This window comes from Notamacropus eugenii, chromosome 6 (genome assembly GCF_028372415.1).
Source record: "Notamacropus eugenii isolate mMacEug1 chromosome 6, mMacEug1.pri_v2, whole genome shotgun sequence".
In the NCBI taxonomy this organism is placed as follows: Eukaryota; Metazoa; Chordata; class Mammalia; order Diprotodontia; family Macropodidae; genus Notamacropus; species Notamacropus eugenii.
In genome coordinates this window covers 222,949,901-222,973,953 of record NC_092877.1, presented here as the reverse complement: position 1 = coordinate 222,973,953, position 24,053 = coordinate 222,949,901, and the positions used below count along the sequence as shown (strand labels likewise).

The window sequence follows — 24,053 nt, the reverse complement described above, 5'->3', positions numbered from 1 at the left end:
TACCCATTTATCCAAATCATAGCAAAACCGAACTCAAGAATGTATGACATGAGAATATATAATAGGTGATATAGGGTGAAAGAGTTCTCTCATTTCAAGCAAGGTTATTCAGTTCAAGCAAGAGAGACAGTCTGAGATTTCATCCAAGAGGAAGTTCCCCAATGTCTCTCAGGTAGTGAGCTGAGCATAGGGACATAATGGAAGCTGCAGCCTTCCCTTATGTTAACTTCTTCCCTGAGTCTTTTCCTTTAGCAACCTGAAGTCATGTAAACATTATCCATCTTTTTCTCTTGAAGCCCAAAGAGACTCAGTGACCCCCAAAAAACTGAAGACCTATCCTTTCTCCGTCTCTTATCCACTCTGCCTCACCCCTCATGCAGGTGCAGACATTGATCTCTTTCCATTAGGATAGGGACTCATACCAATGGGCTTACATTCCATTCGCTTAAGCTCTGCTCTGCTACTGCTTTGGGGAGTGCTTGGGGGTCTGGCTAGAGCTTTTATTACTAATTTCACCTCAAACCAAGTTGCTGTTGTTCCTGTTCACCAACAGGCATAGCAGGACTATGGCTGTTGTGGGGATGAACCCACAATAATAAAATTCCATAACTTAATAAAATTGCCTTGAACCTTTAATAAGTTGCAAAAGAGCACTAGAAATATTTACGGGTCTCGTAGTCCTTTTCTCCCATACATAAGTGTATTTCTATGTGCATTTGCTAGGATTACTTCATCTGTGGACAAGAGTCTATGATTCCTATATTTTAGACCCCCACATCAAAATCCTGTTCCTAGACATCATTTTTTAAAACTGTTCATTTCCCAAATCTACTTTTTATCTTCTGAAAGCTTTATCTTCAATCAGCAGCAGTAATAAAAGCCATATAGTCTTCAAAAGTCTATTTTGTTTTTGCTTAGAAATTCATAATCCTGAGCAAGGTTCCAAATTTCAGGATCATTTGTCCTCGCTTCAACCACAAGACTGGGGTAAGTGTTGTCAGAATTGACAAGTCTGAAGAGACTCTCCATCATATCCTGGATACATACCTAAGGAAGATAACAGGTCTTTTTATTGTTAATGTCAGATCAACAAATATCCTTTTTGTTTTCGCCCAGGAGGAAGTCACAAACCATTACTATTCATTTGGTCTTCCTCTGACCATTATGGGATGACTCCTCTCTTTGAGCACCTGATGATAAGAAGAATCATCTTTATTTGGTCCACAAGGAGTTACTTCATCCTCACAGAGTCCAGTAAGATCCTTGTACTAATTACATAACTCTAAGAATTCAGTGGGCCTTCTTCCATTTACTCTCTTTTTTCGTAATCTTTTACTCCCAACCTCCTCCCCAGGTTAGGATTTCGCTCTATTTCTTCATATTCTTTTATCTTTTTCAAACACTTTTAGCCTTTCAGAGAAGGTTTCTCTCCCCATGATTGCCTGTCAAGTTTGGATATATTTCTCCCACCCTTTCATCTTCTCTAGCAGGGAGACCATTGGATGTAGTGCACTTGGAAGACATAAACATATTGAGGGAAGCCAGATCCCCTCTTTCCCTCTCCTCACTAATTTTAAGTTTTAATTTACCACTAACCACTTTTATTCTATCCTTTAGTTGTTCTTTTCTGGCAGAGGCCAGTAATAATAATAGGAATCATTCATATAGTACCACCTATGGTGCTACATAATCTATAATCATTACTTCATTTGGCCATTTGAAATGGCAAATATTTCTAGTGCCTTTTTGAAATTTGTTAAAGTTTGAAGACATATTCTGCTTGTTTTTAAGTTAAGAAATTTATTAGTCACCCTCATATCAGTCATAGTCATGAGCAGTGTTACTTGTCAGAAACACAAAGTATGTTTGCTCAAAGTCACTGTCAATTTCTCCTTGAATTCCATACTTTTTTAGAATCTAGTTCCTTAAGCCTCTGTCATTCCAAGGCCTGTGTCTTTAAGCTCCACATACTATTTATACTTTAGTGAAGTCACATTTTCTTAGTAATATTCTTTCTTTCCTTCTCTTTACCTCTTCCTCACCAAAAGTTTGAAACAATATCTTAGTTCTGTGAGATTTAAAGTTTTATACTTCAAAGTACTGAAGTTCTTCCCCCTTTTCCAATAAAAGAGTCAATTTTGAACCAAGTGGTTCCTGTCCCATTAATTAATTGAAAATAGTTGCTTCAGTTTAATAAAGTGATTAATTGGGGTCCAACTTCCAGGCTGGAACTGAGAGGAGAAAAGATAGAGTATGTCATCTCCTTTTCCTTTACTAACACCTGGAAAAGCATTAGCATCAACTGTTAAGTTTTACCTTGCCAAGCAGGCATGCTCCTAAAATTTGCAGTCAGATCCAGGGTTTAGTTTTATCTTTGAGGCTAGAGTTGCTTTCTGTACAGTGGAAAAGATGTTCTTATCTAGAACAGTGACTATTTTTCTCATCTATCTTGATTCTGAAAGCAATTTACTTCCATTTCTTCTGTTGAGATTAACTTATGCTAAGGGCACCATCATCTTTCCAATCACTAGATTCACAGCTTCAGTGTGAGCCTCTATTCTCCTCTCATTTATTCTACATATCTAATCAGTTGCTAAATCTAGTGACTTATTTCTCTATAACCAAACAACCAACAAGCATTTATTTACTTGGCACCTACTATATGTCAAGTACTCTACAAGGCACTGGGGATAGAAGTTCAAAGAATAAAATTAATCCTACACAGTGAATTTCTACAGTTCGGGAACTTTTTCTCTGCACTCACAAAGCTCCCACCCTAGTTCGGGTCCTCATGACTTTTTGCATTGATGACAACATTTGTCTCCTAACTGGCCTTCCTGCCACAAGACTCTCCCTCATTCCAATCCAGCCTCTACCTAGCTGCCAAAGTCATTTTTCTAAAGCATAAATCCAATCATGTTCACTCCTTTATTCAAAAAACTCCAACATTTCCACTACTACCTCCAGGATACAATACAAAATCCTCTATTTGTCATTTAAAGCTCTTCATAACCTGTCCCCTTCCTGTCTTTTTTAACACATTATTGGCCAACTGCACTGACCTATCTGCTGTCCCTCACACACAACTCTCCATACTAACCTGAGGGTCAATAGCTGGAGCATCTTCTACTTCTACTTCGAATCATTTGAGTACACTTTCTGATTCTCTGGATCCCAGAGCTTTCTTTTTTATTTCTTTCCACCTGTCCTCCTCTCTCCCCAAATTTTTCTGATCTCCACCAATGACGAATGGAGTAACCAAAAGGTCAATTTCAGACTATTTCAACTATTTCAATTGCTGCTGTGTGTTTTCATTTCAAAACTGAACGGCAAGGGTGGTCCAGAAGGAGATAGCATGAAGTTTCTTATACCAGACACTGTTATTTGCCAAAGTCCCGTCTTCTTCAAATTTTGTCCTTAAACTAGGCTCAGCATCTATTCTCACACCCTAAGTCTCATTTTGAGGTTTATTTTCTGAGTTCTGCTGGGGGTCTCTTTAAACTGCACATAAAGAAAGACCTTAGCTTGTTAGAGATCTGGGCAGCAAGAATTTGTTTCTGGAGAGGAAATGGAAAGTCCTGAGCCCAGCAAAGATAGGAAGTCAAAAATACCCACTAAAGATGATTCCAGATTTTTGTATTAGAAACCAATCAATTGATTAAGAATTTATTAAGGACTTACAAAGTACCATGTACTAAGTTCTGAAGATAAGAAAATAGAAAGAATAGAAAGACAAAAATAGTTTTTGTCCTCAAAGATTGTTCCATCCTGACTCTAAACACAACTTGCTCTTTGTCTCATTGGCTTTTTGTTTTGACTTGTGATATAACGTGTTATTTTAATCTTTAATTATGGATCAATTCCATTTCCTAATCCTTGTTATTAGAAAATTTTGATGGATAGAGTCTAAGGAATTTGACATTTAGAAAATTTGTTTAAGTGAGGGGATGTTATTGGTTAAATGTGAGATTATAAAATATGATCAAAAATTAGAGAATTTTAGAGCTGGGGGACCTCAGAGAAAACATTTTTAAAAAACCAACTATAATTGCAAAAGGATTTAGATCTAAATGGGAACTTAGGAGTTGCTTTATCCAACTCTTTTATTTTCAGATGAAGAAATGGGGCCCAGAAATTAAGTGTTGTACCCAAAGTCATAGTATGAATTACTTATATACTGGCACCTTATCTTGATCTTTTTGCCCAAGTGTCTCTGGAACTTCATCCACTCATTTACAAAAGACTTTGTAGGGGTTTGTGTTGGTCTACTCATTACCTAGATTCAATATACTCTACATTGACTTAGCCCCCATCCCACAAAACAAATCTTCCTCTCAGATCTTGCTATTGTTAACAAATCACTTATATGTCTTATTATGACCCAAAACAAAGCAGGTTAATTGGATTAATAAAAGCACGGCAATACTGGGAAGCATGAATCAAGAGGTAATACACACTCACCATTTTATAGCATCCCCCAAAATGTGTCCCCCCTCAATCTATAAAGGTATAGCCTATGCATATAGACAGTAGAGGTGTTTTTTGCAGGTATCTTTCACAAAATGACTAGAATAAAATGATCCGTTGGAACTCATTGTCCATCTTAGTAAGTTACTCTACTGCTTCAGATCTCTAAGTTCCACAGAGTTCCTGTGAGCACATTGGAAGAACCTAAGAAAGGATATTGGTGGGATATGACTTAGGTTCTCCAAGGTTTGGGTCAGTCTCTGAGAATTTCAGCCATACATCCATTCCTGCTAATGGTCCAAGGGAATTCACCCAATCGACCAATGAGTGCCTGATTGTCTGCTTAATAGATGGCCAAATACATTTGACTTTCTATTAGCCTCTTGTGTCAAACACAGCCCCTTTTCTCCAGTTGCTCTTACGAAAATGGGCTGCCTCGGTCTCTCAGACCACTCTTCTTATTCAAACTTTCATTTCTCAGTATACTTGTCCTAAGTGAATGAATGTGAATCCAGGTGACCCGGGTGACCTCTCCTTTTGCTTCAGCAGCCCGTAAGTAAGGAGATGTTTTCAAATCAGGTGAGACTAATTTTCCTTATGACAACTATGTATACCTGTCTGCTGACCCCTCCTCAAAGAACCTGACTATCGTATCTGCAGCAGTTTGTCATATCCAATCTGATCTCCTTTCTGATAAATCATACCCAGAAGCCCTGATAGGTCATTGTCAGGCAGTAACTCTCTACCTACATGATTCAGTCAGCTGATATCTGTCTGCTCTAGACATATTGAGCTTTTGGCCATTTGAAGAAGGCTTTCCCTAGGCAACATTAATTCAGAAGGTGCTAATACATGCCAGCATTCCAGTGGTTGTACACCTATATTGCTATTTTTGTCTGTCTTCACACAATTTACAAAATAAAGCAACAGTGATCAATAACATTAAAATAGTACGTAAGATGCTATGCAAACCAAATTGGTGCTTTATTTACCATAGTAAGAGTAAAAAAAAATAACTTGTCTTTTCAGGAAGGCTTTCAGTGAGAAACAAAAAAGAAACTTTGAACCATTAAATACAGCCTACAAGAGAAGGGAGACAAATATAATATTTTTAATTCAAAAAATTAAAATTGATCACAAGGAAAGCCCACAGAAATAAAATATTTTCTTTCGGAATTTATGTGCAATTTTCCTTTACTATTACTTCTAAGTCCACTTAGGACCCAGATTTAATATATTGTTTCAGCCCGCATCCCATGAAAACAAAACAGTTGAATTGGATTAGGAAAAGCATGACAATCTTTAGAAGCAATAGAATATATAACACAAACCTATCACTCTTATTTTGACCCCCAAATCTTCTCCTTGACCCTACCCTTCAGGCTGGTATATGATCTCTCCCCACAATCCTACCACACCATGAATGAAGGAGTCATTCCATCTCTATCTCATGCTCTACTGATCACTCTGGTTTGATAGGACAAGAGCAAAGCTCCATCATGTTGCAAGTATATGAGAAAAATTAAGGTCTACTCTACCTTGGCAGATTGGAATGTGACAACATGGCTTACAAAGTGCCCCAGCCAAAACAACCACTGTCTTTTTCTTTCTATTCACCTATTCTTCCTAGTGTTCTTTAAAAAAAAATCTGCTGCTACCTGCATCTCCACCCAGAGTTCATATCCCCCTGGCTCTAAGAATCTCAAGAAGAATGGGCATAATAAACTATAGTGTTGTCCTCCTAGCAAGTTCCTAGAACATGCCTCTTTACCAATTCAATAAATATTGAACACCTAGTAGTTGCATATCTGTACTAACTGAATATTATAGATAATAAGTGCTAGAAATCTCAAGTCCAATCATAGCTTAATGTCTGAGAAAGAGCCAGTTTTATTTGTTTAAAGTAAAATTAAATCAGTCTTATCAAGAGAGGTTCTTCTCATAGCCTTGTGTGATGTTTGATCTAGAAGTCAGACTAATTCAGAGTTGTTGATATCTTCAGAGATAAGAAAGCTGTAGCCCAAGACAACTTTGCAGGAACTCTTAGGGATGCACAAGAGACAACATCAGCCCAGATACAAGACCACTGACTTTATAATGAATACTACATGAGTGGTATACTTTTTACCAAATAAAATGGGTTACATGCTTGTCCTACTGTTATTGTTAAAGTACTTAATTTACTTATATAGCTTCTTGTTTTTCAATAAATTTGATTCCCTTTTATTTCTTCATGTACTTTCCCCAATGCAACTGACTCCCTGAATCAAACCCTCTCTTGTAAAAAAAGAAACAGAAGTAAGAAAAAAACCCAACCAATACAGAGGCTACCTCTGACAATGTACACAATTTCTACTCTAGTAGTCTCCCATTTCTTTGCCAAGATTAGGGAGCAATATTTTCATTATCTGCTTTCTGAGATCATTATTGGTTTTTCCAAGATTTATCTTCCTTTTAGAGAATTTTCTTTTTCATTACATTGTAGTTATTATGTATTTTGGTTTGGGGGGGGTGTTCTTTTTGGTTTTACTTATTTCACTTGAATTTTATCCATGCAGATATTCCCACATTTCTCTGAATTTCTCATGTCTCACAATTCATAATGAACACAAACATTTCATTATATTTGTATTCCTAAGTTTGTTTAGTCATTCCCCCCATTCTCTGGACACTTAGATTGTTTCCAGTCTTTGTTTCTGTTTGACTTTTTTGAGGTATTTGCATATTTATAAGGTCTTGGGGGTCAAAGTGCATATGTGTGTGTATAACATATGTATGTATATATGTACATATGTGTATTATATATACATAAATACATTATATACGCAGCTTTTTACCCTTCTTGAATAATTCTAAATTATTTACAATAACATGACTAATCAACAGCTGTACTAATAGTGTGTTAGTATTCCTGTTTTCCCATATTCTCTCCAACATTGACTTTTTATATTTTTGGACATTTTTGACAAATTCTGTGATATGAGCTAAAAGCTCTAAGTTGCTCCAAGTTTATCTTATTAGTAGTGATTTGGAGCTTATTTTCATAACTTTTTTAAAGTTCAGAATTCTTCTTTTGAAAACCATACTCTTAAAGTACTACTGGTAATGGGCTCATTTATTTGTGTCAGTTTCATAGATAGATAGATTAGATAGATGGAGAGAGAGAGAGAGAGAGAGAGAGAGAGAGAGAGAGAGAGAGAGAGAGAGAGAATGTTTCTTCGATACAAGTGTTTAGCAGTAGTATTTGAGACAAAGATTTTCCAGTTGAGTAATTTACTTCCCAGATTCCATCTGCATTGATTTTGTTGGTACAAAAGCATTTGAGTGTTATATATAACATAATAATAGCTTTTAAAAACCATCTATGGCATGTGCTACTGGTTTATTATAAGTTTGCATATATAGATATATGTGGACGTACATGTGGACAGAATATATACACACGTACATATACACACATACATACTATCTTTTGGAACCTGTAATAATTGCTTTAAGGAGTCAGTAGTGAGTCGTCATTACTTTTAACATGGAAATCCAAAACAGGAGAAGTTTTTTGAGTGAGGATAACAAAGCAATGGTCTGAAAGAAGCTATGTATGTTAATGCCTCTGCCTTAATTTGAAATTCAGGAGAAATAGGTAAGAAGGGCACCTGTACTGAACAGTTTTCAGACATATTGTATCCTCAAAGAATAACTATATTTCTGTTAGAAATGGAAATGAAAACAAAAATTTATTGATAACCTAGGGCAAAGGTGTCAAACTCATAGCACACCTGCAAAACTCCCAAGTGTTGCCTGAATCAGATTTAAATGGAATTGGGAAATGTTTAACAATACATTTTGATAATATTAATCTGTGGTTTTCTAAGTCAGTACATGGCGTGTAGAGATCCATTTCTATTTGAGTTTGATGGTACTGATTTAGATGAATGCTTATGATAGAATGGCAGTTTCAAGGGCACGGTGGTTATGATGGTGAAGAGGAATAAATTGAACCTGGGTATGCATGAGATGAGTGCTACAGCGATACGAATGCAGGAGATAAGATAGCCAAGGGAAAAGATCTTTACCTAAGGTAAGTCAGGATAATGGGGATCTGGTAAGTAGAATATTGAAAAACAGGCTGAAGGGATATACTAACTGTAAGAGGAGTGGATTATGAGTCTACCAAATTTAGTTAGAGGGCATACTTTCAGAAATGTCATTTAGGCCCCGTACCGGCCGTCGGGGCTCGAGGTGGACCTGTCGCCCCAGCGGCCGCCGCCGCCGGCGTAGGAGCCTGCCCTGGGCAGCTGCGCAGGTGCGGAGCTGCATAGCCCCATTGCGGGGGACCCCGCGGCAGTTTCTGGGAGAAGATTGGGCGCTGGGGACCATGAAGGCCGGCAAGACCTTCAGCAAATGCCGCGCGTCCTCGAACAGGCCGGACAGTGAGGAGATCCGGGTGAAACTTGAAGAAACCAAAGAAGTTCAGAGCTTGAGGAGAGGGCCTAATGGGGTAAGTGCCGTAGCTAGCCTAGGTGGGGAGAAAGTACAAGAAGAGAAAACTCTAGTGGACGGTCCCTTTAAGATCAAGACTGATGGAATGGTGGATATGAAGAAGCTCCAGGAGAGAAACGAGGACAGGATTAATGAAGAGGAGGAATTCAACTTAGGAACATCATTTTCAGCAGAAACCAAGCAAAGGGATGGAGATACTGGCATAATGAAATACATTGAGACTGAGCCAAAGAAAAGGGAAGGAACAGTGGAAAATAAGGAGCAGAAGGTGAAGCTGAAGAATGCTGAAGACTGTCTCTATGAGCTCCCCGACAGCAAGCCAGTCTCCTCAGTTAAGAAAACAGAGAAGTTGCTGTCCAACGGGATGCTGAGCAGCATCCCCGAGGTGGACTTAGGCATTGATGCAAAAATAAAAAAATATCATTTCGACAGAAGATGCTAAGGCATGTCTGCTGGCTGAGCAACAGAACAGAAAGAAAGACAGTAAAATCTCTTTTGTTCCAACTAACATGGCTGTGAACTCTGCAGCACAACCAATTTTACCATGAAGAGCTCAACGCCCCAGTTCAGAGGCACAAAGAAGAGCCAAAAATCTGACCCCTCAAGGTGGGAGATACAGAGAAGCCAGAACCTGAGAGGTCTACTGCAAATCACAAACATCCTGCCAAGGAAAAGACAGCTGATGATTATGAGGAGTTTAAGAACATGAATAGACGCTATTGAAATCAGCTCAGTGGGAGTAGGTGGGAAGGGGATTTTTGTAGAGAGTTTATTTTTTGTCAAGTACAAAATGCAGTGTAAATAGCACAGAAAGAAAAGTTTGTTTCTTTTACATCTCTTTAGGCTGTACAGTTGTATTATAACTTATTTTTAGATTTTTTTTGTATGTAAAGAGGCATGTTTATGAATGTGATCACATGAAAATTGACTAATGCTCTTATATGTTCGCTGATAGGTTTTCTGAAGCAGTGGATTGATACCCTTATTAAGCTGAAGTTTTCCTTTTGTGTGTGTGTGTGTCAAATAGTAGTCTTGTTACTATTTCCAAATCTCCTTTGTAAATAAGTTGGTTTTCTTTTGATATTTGGGTAATTTGAAGTAGACTGTAGGAATTATGTGATCTCATTCTTTAAACTACTTTCTTATGCTCCCACATTGCTCCACAGCTTAGTTAGGAAGTCTTATTTAAGTATCATTTAGAAGACTGTGGTTTGCTACTTGCTGTGTGACCTTAAGCAAGTCCTTTCCCTTCTCATGAGCCACACTTCCCTTGTTTACAGAATGGGGTGATTAATACTTACTTTGCCTCACAAGGTTGCTGTGAAGATCGAGTGAGTACTTTGTCACCCTATGGTGCTTGTTTAAAAAAAAAAAATATAGAGGCAGCAAAGAAATCCAGTATAGGACTAAGGAGGCAACAGTGACTTTTCTGACTTTCTCAAATTCCTATTGGTTGTTCCATACAATTTATTTCTTTATCAAGAAGTTGTAGCTGAGTGTTTTAATTGTTGCATAGAATTATACATAATTCTTATATAGACTAGAAGTTAAAACTGGACATTTCACTTCTATTTGGGAGAGATTTACCTTCTGTCAAATCTGCTGGTGGCTGGCATATCTGGTGTCTAAGGAGGTAGGGTTGTGTATTCTCCAGCCCCAGGCTAACCTGAGTGACTGAAATGGATCCAGCCCAAAAGACATAAAAAAACCTGTTTTATAAGGCATTGACATTAAAATATTGGACAGTAGGTTTCCTTTAGGTTTTCTCTCAAACTAGGCCTCATTCAGGAAGGAAACAGTGATCATCTTGGGATAGGAGGGTAGAAAACTCCTGAAATGCCCCCCAAAATTTGTGCTATAGGCTGAAAATTTTGATTCAAGAAAAGTCAGGTCCAAAATGGGATATTTGAGAGTCTGTCAATGAAGAGAATAAATAAATGTAAAGTCCTCCACAAACTGAGGGATTATTCACCTTGTTTTTTTGAGATTAATGCATAGTAAGCATCTAATGAATGCTTTTCATTCATTCATTAAACTAATGATATACTTACACCACCTACCTCATAAGCTTGGGAGGAAAGTGCTTTTTGTTGTAAAGTGTTATAGATTTGTGAGTTGTATTAATAAGGATATGATTTTTGATACGGAGCTCAAATGAATATCATCTAATCCAACCTCCACATTGTACAGATGAGGAAGCAGAGGTTTAGAAAGGGTCAATGATTTGCCCTAGATCATAGGTAATAAGTGGCAGTGTTGGAATTTGAGCCCAGGTCCTCTTGGTGCAAATGTAGTACTGCTCCGTTATTGACTTGGTCTCCTGTAATCACTGTCCCCATCAGGAAGAACATTGAGTGGCTGTAGAGATCAGCTCAGGCAGGAGTATGGGTTCCTAAAATTCCATGATCTGACAATGTATTTAGGATTAATGATAACACAGTGAGGACTGATTTCCACTAAAGTCCTTCTATGTGTGGCAAGGAGGTGACCGTCTCAGAATCTGTTATGCCATAATGTCTTTGAGTATAGTCACAGTGATGAACTATTCTCCAAACACCTGCAATAAAAAAAACACTTATTAAACACTTAAAAAAAAAGAAACATCATTGAGAATGGTGAAGAAAAATGATGCTGTAATGGCCTAGTCCCACATAAACTGTGTCTTATGGGATCAAAAAGTTCTGATAATGTTAGACATGCGGCTACTAGTGGGAGAGTATATGAGAGTATCTTGCCTTGCTTGATTTGTGTCTGTTATTTTATCCTTCCATTGTAAGTTGACCTATCTGACTTATTCTTGGCATTACCAGAAGGGTAGTGAAGGGGCATAAGCTAAATAATATTTAGATAGCTTGTGTAACACCGGATATCATAATATAAGACAAGTCCATGTTTCTCTCTGGAGCTGAGGTCACAAGATGGAAGATTATTCACAATTGCAACCATAACATACCATCCAGAGTTTCCTGCAAAGAAAACTTTGATTTCAAAGACCTTATGCAAGTCACGTGTAGAAGTGGCTTTTTTGAAAGAAGTTCCTGCCAGCCTTCTAACTGAACACAATCCAGGTTAGCTTGGGGATGGAAGGGACTTGATAGGCGTAAAATAATCCCTCAAACAAAGAATTGAGTGTGCAGCTTCAAAGGGAACATTGTGCTCCTAGGTCTTTATAAGGGAGGTTGCCCTGGGCTCCTCCAACAGAGGTGATATCGACACCATGGGTACCACCAAGATTTTCCTGCTCTTCCTCTCACTGGCTCTGTTGGCCCTGAGCTCCGCTCAAAGCTCAGATGATAGTAAGTGGGGGAACACTGGGAAACTGTGGAGATTTGGGGTTCATCATTCAATTCAAATGACAGGATTTGGGGCAAATTGTCTTTAATGATTCAGTTACTCTAGTTTTCCTAGAGTGAGATAATTGGAGGAGGTAGTTTTACTACTTCTACAAATAAAAACTTGAATTTATATAGTACTATATGGTTTGCAAAGAACTTTATATCTTTATATCACATCTGATCTTCACAACAATCTTGAGATATTAGGTACAATTATTGTTCCCAGAAAATTTCCGTTTCCAGAAAATGGAACTGAGATCAAGCTAACTGAGAGAGGTTAATTGACTTGCCTAGGCAGTATAGTGGGTAAGAGTCCTGGACTTGGAAGTGGGAGGACCTGAGTTCGAATCCTGCATCAGACCCATACCAGTAGTGTGACTGAGCAAATCATTCAGCCTCTATTTCCCCATTCATTGCATTGTAGTTATTATGTATTTTGGTTTGGAGGAGGTTCTTTCTGATTTTGTAAAATGGAGCTGATAATTGTACCTGCTTTCTAAAATTAGTCCAAGGATCGAATAAGAAAACATATGTACAGCACTTCGCAAATTTTAAAGCGCTACATAAATGCTGACAATTATTAGCCATTATTGTCATTGCAAAAGGTAAGTGTCCAAGGCAGAATTCAAACTCAAGCTTTTCTGACTCCAAATCTAGTGCTCTGTCCATTGTTTTCCATCCTCTGCTAACAACTTCAGTAATCTTTCTCCAGCACTGAGCACAAGCCCAAACTCAATATCTTCTTTAAGTAAACTGATGTTCTACAATGAAAGTGTTTGGTTATTTGTACCAAAATAGTAGAATGAAAAATAGACAATTCCATCATTCCTTCAGATATCTTATCATTGAGACAACAAACTCAAATATTTATTTTTTCCAGATGATTGAATTGCTTGCTTTCCCCTCTAATTTGGACATTGGCTAGGCATTCTACTCAAATGTCTTCGTTGTATCAGTCTTTTTAGACTTATTTCATATTCCCTTTCACATTCTTCATTCAGTCAAATTGAACTACTGACTATTCCCTGCACATAACATTTCATCTCCTGCCTTTGTCCTCATGCCTGAAATATGCTCAGTTGTTGGTTATCTTTATAGAATCTCTAGCTTCCCCCAAGGAGAGGTCGGTAGCCACCTCCTGCATAGGGTCTACCCAGATCCCTCAAATGTTTGTTCTGTCTGTCTGTCTTTCTCCCTCCCTCTCTCTCTCCCCCCCCCCCATATTCCACATGTAACAGCACTTAACTGGAACCTGCTCCACAAGAAAGTAATTCATTTTCATCTACAAAGCACGTTCGTCTTTACTTGGGGCTTCTGGAGCTCTTTTTCACTGACACTCTACTTTTGTGTTTATGTTCACAAAATTCATTAACCATACAGAGGTAGGCTGGTTCAGTTAGTGGGCATTGATCTCTGTTGTGAGAGGAGATCTCATCTCCTTTTTTTCCCAGAGGGAGTTTTTTCTTAATAATATCCTGGAGAATCTGTCTTACTCTCTGTTCTTCAATGAAATGAGTTCTGTCTCTTTCTCTGAATTTTAAATGGGTCCTCCCGAGGGCTCCTATTTCATGAGAAAGAAGAGAGAAAGGGAGAGAAATATATTATCAGCAATCCTGAAAGACCAAATCCAAATCCAAAAGTTTTGGCACTGAAAAACTTCATGGAGAAATCAGGATTCCAATTTTTCAAATCATTTGCATAGCCTTCTCCATTATTCCACCCACATTCTCATCAAAGACCTATTAAGTCTGGTCAACAAATTGGATGAGGGACAGGATAGGTAGATAATAGGAAAATTGTCCAAATTTGTCCCATTAACTGTCATATTCTTTTTAGTAAATTGAAGTTCAGTCCAGAGAGGAATATCATGTTGAGTGAGGCTTATACTTGAACTTCAAATCACTCTTAATGCTTCCTTTAGGCATAGCAATGAGTTTTATGAGGTACTCAATGCAAAAGAAAGAGGTCACAATCTCTTAGTGAAATTATACTTGAATCTTCACTGAGTGTCACTATTTCTGGTTAAGTCATAGTGCTTCTCTTCTATCTTCCAGCGTGTCTTGTTCAATTAATTTTACCCTGTTGGTTACCTTCATTAGTTCTACAGTTCCAGAGATAATTAACTAGCTGTCAACATGGCTACAATGGAAATTATTAGATGGGTGACCCCCACAAATGACCAATTTTACATCCCTCTCTTCTCCATTTCTTTCATTTTATCTCACATCTCCCCTCTTAATGATGGTTTGATAGCACCAATTCTCAATTTTATGATGAGATACACATCCTTTGTCAGAGTAGATCCATTTTTGTGTTCCTGATAAAATCTCACTGAACCATGTTTACTTGAATATATCTTGCCATTACCTAGACTGACAAATGTGAAAGATGTAGAACTTTTTTGTAAATTTTACTTTTTCCTTTTCTTTACCCACAACAGCCTCCAGCCAGGACTCTACTTCCCAAGAAGGTAAGTCCTAATTTCATTGGGTCCCTTCCATTTCAAAAGTACTTGACCTTATCAATCTGTAGAAAACTTGAGGATTCATAAGACTCTTCACCTAAACTTCATTCTTTTCCTGTTACTTTTTTTCCATATTCCACCCATAGCAGCACTTAGCTAGCAACCTGCTCCACATTTTTCATCTACAAACTACATATGTCTTTCTTTGGGGCTTGTGGAGCTCATTTTCCTTAATACTCTACTTTGAGGTTTATGGTTACAAAAGTCATTAACCATGGAGAGGTTGACTGGGTCTGTTGGTGGATATTGATCTCTCTTGTTAGAGGAGAACTTGTCTCCTTTTTCACAGAGAGAGTTTTTTCTTAATATCATCCTGGACAATCTACCTTACTCTCTGTTTTTCAATGAAATGGACTCTGTCTTTCTCTCTGACTTTTAAACTTGGTCCTCCCTAGGGCTTCCATTTCATGAAAAAGAAGAGGAAAGGAGAGAGAAATGTACTATCAGGAATCCTAAAAGACAAAATGCAAGTCCAAAGGTTTTGGCACTGAAAACCTTCATGGAGAAATGAGGATTCTAGTTGTTTTAATAATTTTGCATAGCCTCATCCGTTTATCCACGCTAGGTCTCATCTCAGACCTATCCTTAAATCTGGCCAACAAATTGGATGGGAGTTAGAGTAGGACAATAATAAGAAAATTGTCAGGATTGGTCCCATTTATGTCATATTAAGATGGATCTTCTGTCCAGAGAGGAATATGATAGGGCTCCCATATCATAAAAAAGAAGAGGGAAAGAGAGAGAAATATATTATTAGCAATCGTGAAAGACCAAGTGCAAGTCCAAAGATTTTGGCACTGAAAAATTACATGGAGAAATCAGGATACCAGTTTTTTAATCTTTATGAATAGTTAACTCCATCTATCTACCCAAACATCTCATTTGAGACCTATCCTTAAATATGGTCAACAAACTGGATGAGTCTTAGGTTAGAGGATAACAGGAAAATTGACTGGATTGGTCCTATTGGTTTCTTCTTAGTAAGGGGAAGTTCTCCCCAGAGAGGAATATGATATTGAGTGAAGCTTATATTAGAACATCAAATCACGTTAATGCTTCCTTTAGACACAGCAATAAGTTTTATGAGGTACTCAATGAAAAGAGATTACAATCTCTTAGTGAAATTATACTTTAATCTTCACTGATTATCACCTTTTCACCTCTATCTTTCAGCACCTATTGTTCAATTAATTTTACCCCCTTCATTACCTTCATTAGTCCTAGAGCTCCAGAGATAACTAATTAGTTCTCAACATGGTTAAGATGGAATTTTTAGATAAGTGGCCCCACAAATAACCACCTTTTCATCCCTTTCTTCTCCATTTCTTTGCCTATATCTCTCACTTCCCTTCTTAACTGTAGTTTGATAGCATAAATTCTCAGTTTTATGATGAGATATATATCCTCTGTCAAAGCAGATCCATTTTTGTATTCCTGAAAAAAACCTCATTGAACTCTATCTACTTGAACATACCTTGGCACACCTAGATTGATAAAAGTGAGAGATGTAGAACTTTGTTGTAAATTTTACTTTTTCCTTTTCTTTGCCCATAGTAGTCTCCACCCAGGACGCCACTGTCCAGGAACGTAAGTACTAATTTCATTGGTCACTTCTACTTCAAACAATAGAAAACTTGAGAATTTGTAAGACTCTTCATCTAGACCTCATTCTTTTCCTCTATTTTTTTCATATTCCCCCCACAGGAGCATGTTGCCAGCAACCTGCTCCACAAGAAAGAAATTCATTTTCATCTACAAATTACATTTGTCTTTCTTTGAGGCTTCTGGAGTTCATTTTCCCTGATCCTCTATTTTTTGTGTTTATGGTCACAAAAGTCATTAACCATAGAGAGGTAGGCTGGTCCAATTAATGGGTATTACTCTCTATTGTCAGGGGACATTTTATCTCCTTTTTCCCAGAGGGAGTTATTGCATAATATCATCCTGAACAATCTACCTTACTCTCCCTTCTTCAATGAAATTAATTTTGTATTTCTCTCTCTGAATTTTAAACTGGGTCCTCCCTAGGCCTCCCATTTCTTGAAAGAGAGAAATGTAGTATTGGGAATCCTGAATGATCAAATCCAAATCCAAAGGTTCTAGCAATGAAATATTTCAGGAAGAAATCAGGATTCCAGCTTTTCGCATAGCCCCCTCCATTATTCCACCCACACTCTTATCACAAACCTATCCTTAAGTCTGGCCAACAAATTGGATGGGAGTTAGGGTGGGACAATAATAAGAAAATTGTCAGAATTGGTCCCATCCATTGTCATATTAAGGTGGATCTTCTGTCTAGAAAGGAAAATGATATTCAGTGAGACTTATTCTCGAACTTTAAATCACTTTTAATGTTTCCCTTAGTTAGGGCAATGACTTTTATGTAGTACTCAATGTCAAGGAATGAGGTCACAATCTGTTAGTGAAATTATAATCTTCACTGAGTATCACTATTTCTAGTTAAATTATACTGCTTCACTTCTACGTTCCAGCTTCTCTCTCAATTAATTTTGCCCCCTTGGTTACCTTCATTAGTCTTAGAGCTACAGAGATAAATAACTAGTTCTCAATATGGCTCCAATGGAGATTATGTGATGGGTGGCCCCCACAGATAACCATTTTTCCTTCCCTTTCTTCTCCATCTCTTTCACTATATTTCATACCTCCCTTCTAAACTATGGTTTGATAGCACAGATTCTCAATTTTATGGTGAGCTATATACCTTCTGTCAAAGTAGATCCATTTTTGTGTTGCTGATAAAATCTCATGGAAAATCTGCTTGAACATAATGCCCTACTGAGATTGATTAACATGAAAGACACAGAACTTTCTTGTAAATTTTACTTTTTCTCTTTCTTTACCCATAATAGCTTCCAACCAGGACTCTTCTACCCAAGAAGGGAAGTCTTAATTTCACTGGACCCCTTCCACTTCAAGAATATTTGGCCTTATCAATCAATAGAAAATGTGACAATTCATAGGACTCTCCCCTTAGACCTCATTCTTTTCCTCTTTGTTTTTTCATATTCTACCCATAGCAACACTTAGCCAGCAACCTACTCCATAAGAAAGTAGCTCCTTCTTCTTCTATAAAATACATTTGTCTTTCCTTGGGGCTTCTGGAGCTTATTTTCCTTGTTACTCTACTTCTGTGTTTATGGTCACAAAAGTCATTAACCAAGAGGTAGACTAGTCCATTTAGTAGGTATTTATCTCTATTGTGAGGGGAGATCTTGTCTCCTTTTTCTCAGAGGGAGTTCTTTCTTAACATCATACTGGACAATCTACCTTACTCTCTCTTCTTCAATGAAATAAATCATGTCTGTCTCTGAATTTTAAACTTGGTTCTCACTAGAGCTCCCATTTCATAAAAAAGAAGAGAGAAAGACAGAGAAATGTAGCATCAGGAGTGCTGAATGATCAAATATAAGTCCAAAGGTTTTGGCATTGAAAACCTTCATGGAGAAATCAGGAGTCTAGGGTTTTTTAAATCTTTTTTGCTTATCTGCCTCCACCCACTCACCCAGGGTCTCATCTCAGAACTGTACTTCAATCTGGCCAAAAAACTGGGTGGGAGTTAAGGTAGGGAGAGCAGAGGAATTGGTGTTGGTTCCAATAATTGTCATATTGCTTTGAATATCACTTGCCTTATTCAAAAACAAAACTCTTGAGATACATAGGAATCTTGTCCTAAACTTCATGCTTACTTTTTTTTTCTCTCCACAGAAACAGCAAGTCAACAACCAGCTGAACCTGAACGTAAGTCATAGTCTAATAGTCTTTCTCCTTGTAGCTCGTGGACCTTATCTCTCATTCTAAACAAGTTGGACATTTATGGTCTTAAAGATGAGTATTCAGAAACACTGGGTAATGATGAACTAAGAATGAGGTCAAGTTATAAGGAATTATTCTCTTTTGCCTTTGCAAAGGTAATTTCCCAGGCCAAAAATCCCAGGGTTGCTTGGTTATCTGCAATGAAAGCTTTCTGTCTGTCTCTGACTGTTTCTGTCTGCCTGTATCTGTCTCTGTCTGTCTCTGTCTCTGTCTGTCTCTGACTGTTTCTGTCTGCCTGTATCTGTCTCTGTCTGTCTCTGACTGTTTCTGTCTGCCTGTATCTGTCTCTGTCTGTCTCTGACTGTTTCTGTCTGCCTGTATCTGTCTCTGTCTGTCTCTTGCTACCTATTTCTAACTTTCATACTTAAACCTTTAAAAGAGTGTTGTTTAAGAAACTGAAGAGGGAAAGAAAGAAATGAATTATCAAGAACACTAATGGTCAAATACCTATAAAATTGCATCTGACAAAGAAAAGGTAAATGGCCATCGCTTTTCTGACCTGGCTCAGGAAGAGCATTTTGCATTAGTTTCCATTATTTGACTTTTGTGTTCTTCTTCTTAGTAGGTAACATGTATGGGGTGTTCAAGGAGTTCTATCTCCTCTAGTGTGAGCACTTGTGAGGTCCTTCACAGGGCTGCTGCTGGACACCTTTGGTGTCCACCTAACAACCAGCTCTCACCCATGGCTCCTGTGGCTCTAGTGTACACAAAGCCTACACCTCAGTACAAACCATGTCAATATCTGGGCTAAAGCAGGTTGAGTGTAACCAACAGGCCTTAAACCCATTAGTGAGTTAGAGGGATGTCTACCTCAAGCACTTCAGGACTTCCTCCCAGTGGAAGAGAGCTGAAGCGTACTTACAGATTGATCAGATATTGAAGAAGTCGAGGTCATTCACTACATGGGAGGCCATTGTCAGTCCTCTTGATTTTGTCCTGCCATTAGACTTTGATGACTCTGGAATACAAAGCAAGGCTGACAGCTTTGTACAACTCTGTCTCACTTAAATCCAATTCACATACAAGTCACCACATCAACTGTGATGTCATTTGTCTTCCTTAAAAAGGAAAGAATGAATTAAAACGACAGGTGAAAGATCTGTTCAGGAAGTGAAAGAGGCTTATTGCTTGCCTTTCAACTAACTTTGAAGGCTTCACTCAATACCAAAGAAATAGGTCACAAATTTTAACCAAATTCAACTAGTTCTATTGCATAACATTTTTGTAGTTCAGTCATACTTTTTCCACTATGTCATCCAGATATCTCTTTTTCAGTTGATCTATTGCCTCCACCATGGCTACCCCCATCAATTACCTAGAATTCAGGAGATGATTAAGTACATTATATTATAGTCACAAGAGATATTGTGTGATCTGGATGATCATATCATCATGTAATTTTTCCAACTATTTTATCTATATTTCCTTCACTTCTCATACATCCCCTATTTAATGGGTTATAAAAGTTTCAATGTGGAGGGAATGAATTCTGTATTTTATGATTGGATGTATATATTCAAGCCAAGTAGATTCTTATGTTCCTAAAAGAATTCCATTAGGGTACATCACTTTGAATATTGCTTGCCTTATTCACAACCAAAACTCTTGAAATTATCAGGAATCTTGTCCTAAACTTCATGCTTTCCTTTACCTTTCTCTATCCACAGAACAAGAAATTCAACAACCTGCTGAACCTGAACGTGAGTAACAGTCCAGTATTCTATCTCCTTGTAGCTCCTGGACCTTATCTGTCATTCTAAACCATTTGGATATTTATGGTCTTAAAGATGAGTACTCAGAAATACAGGGTAATGATGAACTAAGAGTCAGATGAAGTTGTAAGGAATTATTCTGTTTTGCCTTTTCATGTGTCTCCTTTAACAAATAGAAAATTCCCCATGTCAAAAATCCCAGGGTTGCTTGGTTATCTGCAATGAAATGATTTCTATTGTCTTTGCCTGTTTCTGTCTGCCTCTATCTGTCTCTGGGTGTCTCTTGAAGTCTATCTCTTTCTTCATACTTAAACCTTTGAAGGAGTGTTGCTTCAGAACCTGAAGAGGGAATGAAAGAAATACATTGTCAAGAACCCTAATGGTCAAATTCCTATAAAAATTGTACCTGAAAAGTAAAATAAATAAAATGCTACTTCCTGGTCATATTTTTCACCTTTAGGCAAAGACTCTTCATTTCTCCTATGAAAGGACACATCTCAGACAGAGCCTCAAAGTAGTCAAACAGCTGCCTACAGGGAGAGAGGGCAAGAAGAAATAACATAGTTGACAAGATATTTCTACCTTTCCTCTGGTCTTGGACTAAGGGAATTAATTTAGATTGATTTCGACTGAATTTCCTTTCTTGTTGTTTCCCCTGATGAGAGACTGGTAGGAAGATCATGTGTAAGTGACCATCCCTTTTTCTGACCTGTCCTGAGAAAAGCATTTTGATTTGCTTTCCAATTTTTTGTCTTTTGTGTTCTTCTTAGTAGGAAAAAGATCTGTGTGTATTGGGTGGTCAAGGAGTTCTATCTTCTCTGGTGTGAGCACTTCTCAGGTCCTGCAAAGGGCTGCTCATTTAACTTTGGTCTCCACCCAACACCCAGATCTCACCTGTGGCTCTTATGGCTTTACTTTAATCAAAGACAAGACCTCAGTAAAACGATATCACTATATGATAGGCTGAGGTAGCCAACAGACCTTAAACTCATTATTGACTTAGAGGTATGTCTATCCCAAGCACATCAAGACTTCCTCCTAGTGGAATGCGTGGATGAGAACAATGTATTGCAACAGCCAAAAAGAGAGCTGAAGCATAGTTTGAGGCTGATCAGATACTGAAAAAGCTGAAGTCTTCGACTATATGGGGGGGGCCATTGCCATTTCTGTTAACTTTTGTCCTTCCATTAGATTTTGATAATTCTGGAACAGAAAGTAAAGCTAACCACTTTGTACAACTCTACCCCAGTTAAATCCAATTCACATGTAAGTCACAACATCACCTGTGATATCATTGGTCCTCCTTGAAAAGGAAAGAATGAATTAAAAGGTGAACAGATGAAAGATCTGTCCAAGACGGGAAAGAGTCTTATTGCTTGCATCTCAAATAATTTTGAAGGCTTCACTTTTTTTTTTCTCCATTGACCTACTCGCTCCCTCATGGCTACCTCCGTTAATTTCCTAGAATTCAGGAGATGATTAGAGACTTTATATTATACTCATAAGATATATTGTGAGGTAGGATTGATCCATCACCATCTAATTTTCCATTCACCTTATGTCTATTTTGTTCACTTCTCATACATCCTGCATTTAACACATTATGACAGTTTCAATATGGAAAGAAGGAATTCTGTATTTTATGACTGACATGTATCTTCCAGTCAAGTGGATGTGATGGTGTTCCTGGAAGAATCCCATTGGGGTGCATCACTTTGAACATACCTTGCTCTTATTCACTACAAAAACACTCATGATTCACAGATAACCGTGTCCTTTACTTCATGCTTTCCTTTACCTTTTTCTATCCACAGAACAAGAAACCCAACAACCTGCTGAACCTGAACGTAAGTAATATCTCATAACATTACTCCTTGTATCTCCTGGATCTCATCTCTCCTTCCAAACCCTTTGCGCATTTATGGCCTAAAAGACGAGTACTCAGAAACACAGGGTAATGATGAACTAGTAGTGAGGTCAAATTGTACTGAAGTATTCTCTTTTGCCTTTGCAAAGGGAATTTCCCAGGTCAAAAATCCCAGGGTTGCTTGATTATCTGCAATGAAATCCTTTCTCTCTGTCTCTGATTGTTTCTGTCTGCCTGTATATGTGGCTGCATGTCTCTTGCAGTCTACCTCTCTCTTCATGTTTAAATATGTAAAGAACTGTTGCTTCAGAAGCTGAAGGGAAAAAGAAAGAAATGTATGTTCAAGAACCCTATAGGATCAAATTCCTATAAAACTTGCATCTCTCAGTCAAAATAAATAAAACAGTACTTCCTGACTCTATTCTCACCTTTATGCAAAACCTCTTCCCTTCTTCTCTGAAAGGATCCATTTCAGAGAGAGCCTCAAACTAGTCCAACAACTGGCCACAGGGAGAGAGGGCAAGAAGAAATAACAAGGTTGACAAGATGTTTGTATCCTTCCTCCGCTCTTGGTCTAAGGGAATCAATTTAGATTGATTTCTATTGAATTTCCTTTCTTGTTCTTTCCCTTGATGTGAGACTAGTAGGAAGATCACATGTAAATGACCATCCCTTCTTCTGACCTGGCCTGGGAGAAGCATTTTGAATTACTTTTAATTATTTTGTTTGTTCTTCTCAGTAGATAAAGGATCATTGGTTTGGGGGTTTTCAAGGAGTCCTATATCCTCTGGTCTGAGCACTTCTCAGGTCCTTCACAGGGGTGTTCATCTGCCTTTGGTATCCACCTAACACCCAGTTCTCACTTGTGGCTCCTGTGGCTGTAGTTTATGCAAACTCCACACCTCAGTAAAAACCATGTCAGTGTATGGGCTAAAGCAGGTGGAGTGTAACCATCAGGCCTTAAACCCGTTAGTGAATTAGAGGGATGTCTACCCCAAGCCCTTCAGGACTTCCTCGCAAGGAAATGCGGTGGATCAGAACGATGTAATCCAACAGCCAAAAAGAGAGCTGAAACGTACCTAAAGGATGATCAGATATTGAAAAAGCTGAGGCCTTTCACTATGTGGGGGCCCATTGTCAGTCCCCTTGACTTTTCTCCTGCTACTAGACTTTGATGACTCTGGAAAAGAAAGTAAGGTTGACCACTTTGTACAACTCTGCATCACTTAAATCCAATTCACATGTAAGTCACCACATCACCTGTGATATCAGTGCTCCTTGAAAAGGAAAGAATGAATTAAAATAAGAATAGATGAAAGATCTGTCCAAGAAGTGAAAGAGTCTTACTGCTTGCATCTCAAAGAATTTTGAAGGCTTCAGTCAATGCCAAAGAAATAAGTCACAAATTTTAACCAAATTCAATTAGTTTTATTGCATAATATTTTTGTGTTTCAATCATGCTGCATCCATTATGTCACGCAGAAATTTTTGTCTCCATTGACCTACTCCCTCCCTCATGGCTACCTTCATTAATTTCCTAGAATTCAGGAGATGATTGGCAACTTTATATTATAGTCATAAGATATATTGTGAGGTAGGGTTGATCCATCACCATCTACTTTTCCATTCAGCTTATGTCTATTTTGTTCACTTCTCATACATCCTGCATTTAACACATTATGACAGTTTCAATATGGAAGGAAGGAATTCTGTATTTTCTGACTGACATGGATCTTCTAACCAAGTGGATGTGATTTTTTTCCCGAAAGAATCCCATTGGGGTGCATAACTGTGAACATACCTTGCCCTTCTTC

At 38.0% G+C, this 24,053-nt stretch overlaps 1 protein-coding gene and 1 pseudogene across 1 annotated transcript in view; both read left to right on the top strand.

Moving 5' to 3' along the window:
* The first annotated feature begins 8,737 nt into the window (after positions 1-8,737).
* LOC140512704 (splicing factor C9orf78 pseudogene) lies at positions 8,738-10,375 on the top strand (annotated as a pseudogene).
* Positions 10,376-12,184: 1,809 nt separating this feature from the next.
* Positions 12,185-24,053, top strand: part of LOC140512269 (uncharacterized) — a 62,478-nt gene continuing 50,609 nt past the window's right edge. The window contains exons 1-6 of the mRNA XM_072621486.1: positions 12,185-12,263; positions 14,743-14,772; positions 16,381-16,413; positions 18,553-18,585; positions 20,328-20,360; positions 22,187-22,219. Coding sequence (XP_072477587.1) covers positions 12,185-12,263; positions 14,743-14,772; positions 16,381-16,413; positions 18,553-18,585; positions 20,328-20,360; positions 22,187-22,219 — 241 coding nt within the window. The remainder of the gene's footprint in view (positions 12,264-14,742; positions 14,773-16,380; positions 16,414-18,552; positions 18,586-20,327; positions 20,361-22,186; positions 22,220-24,053) is intronic.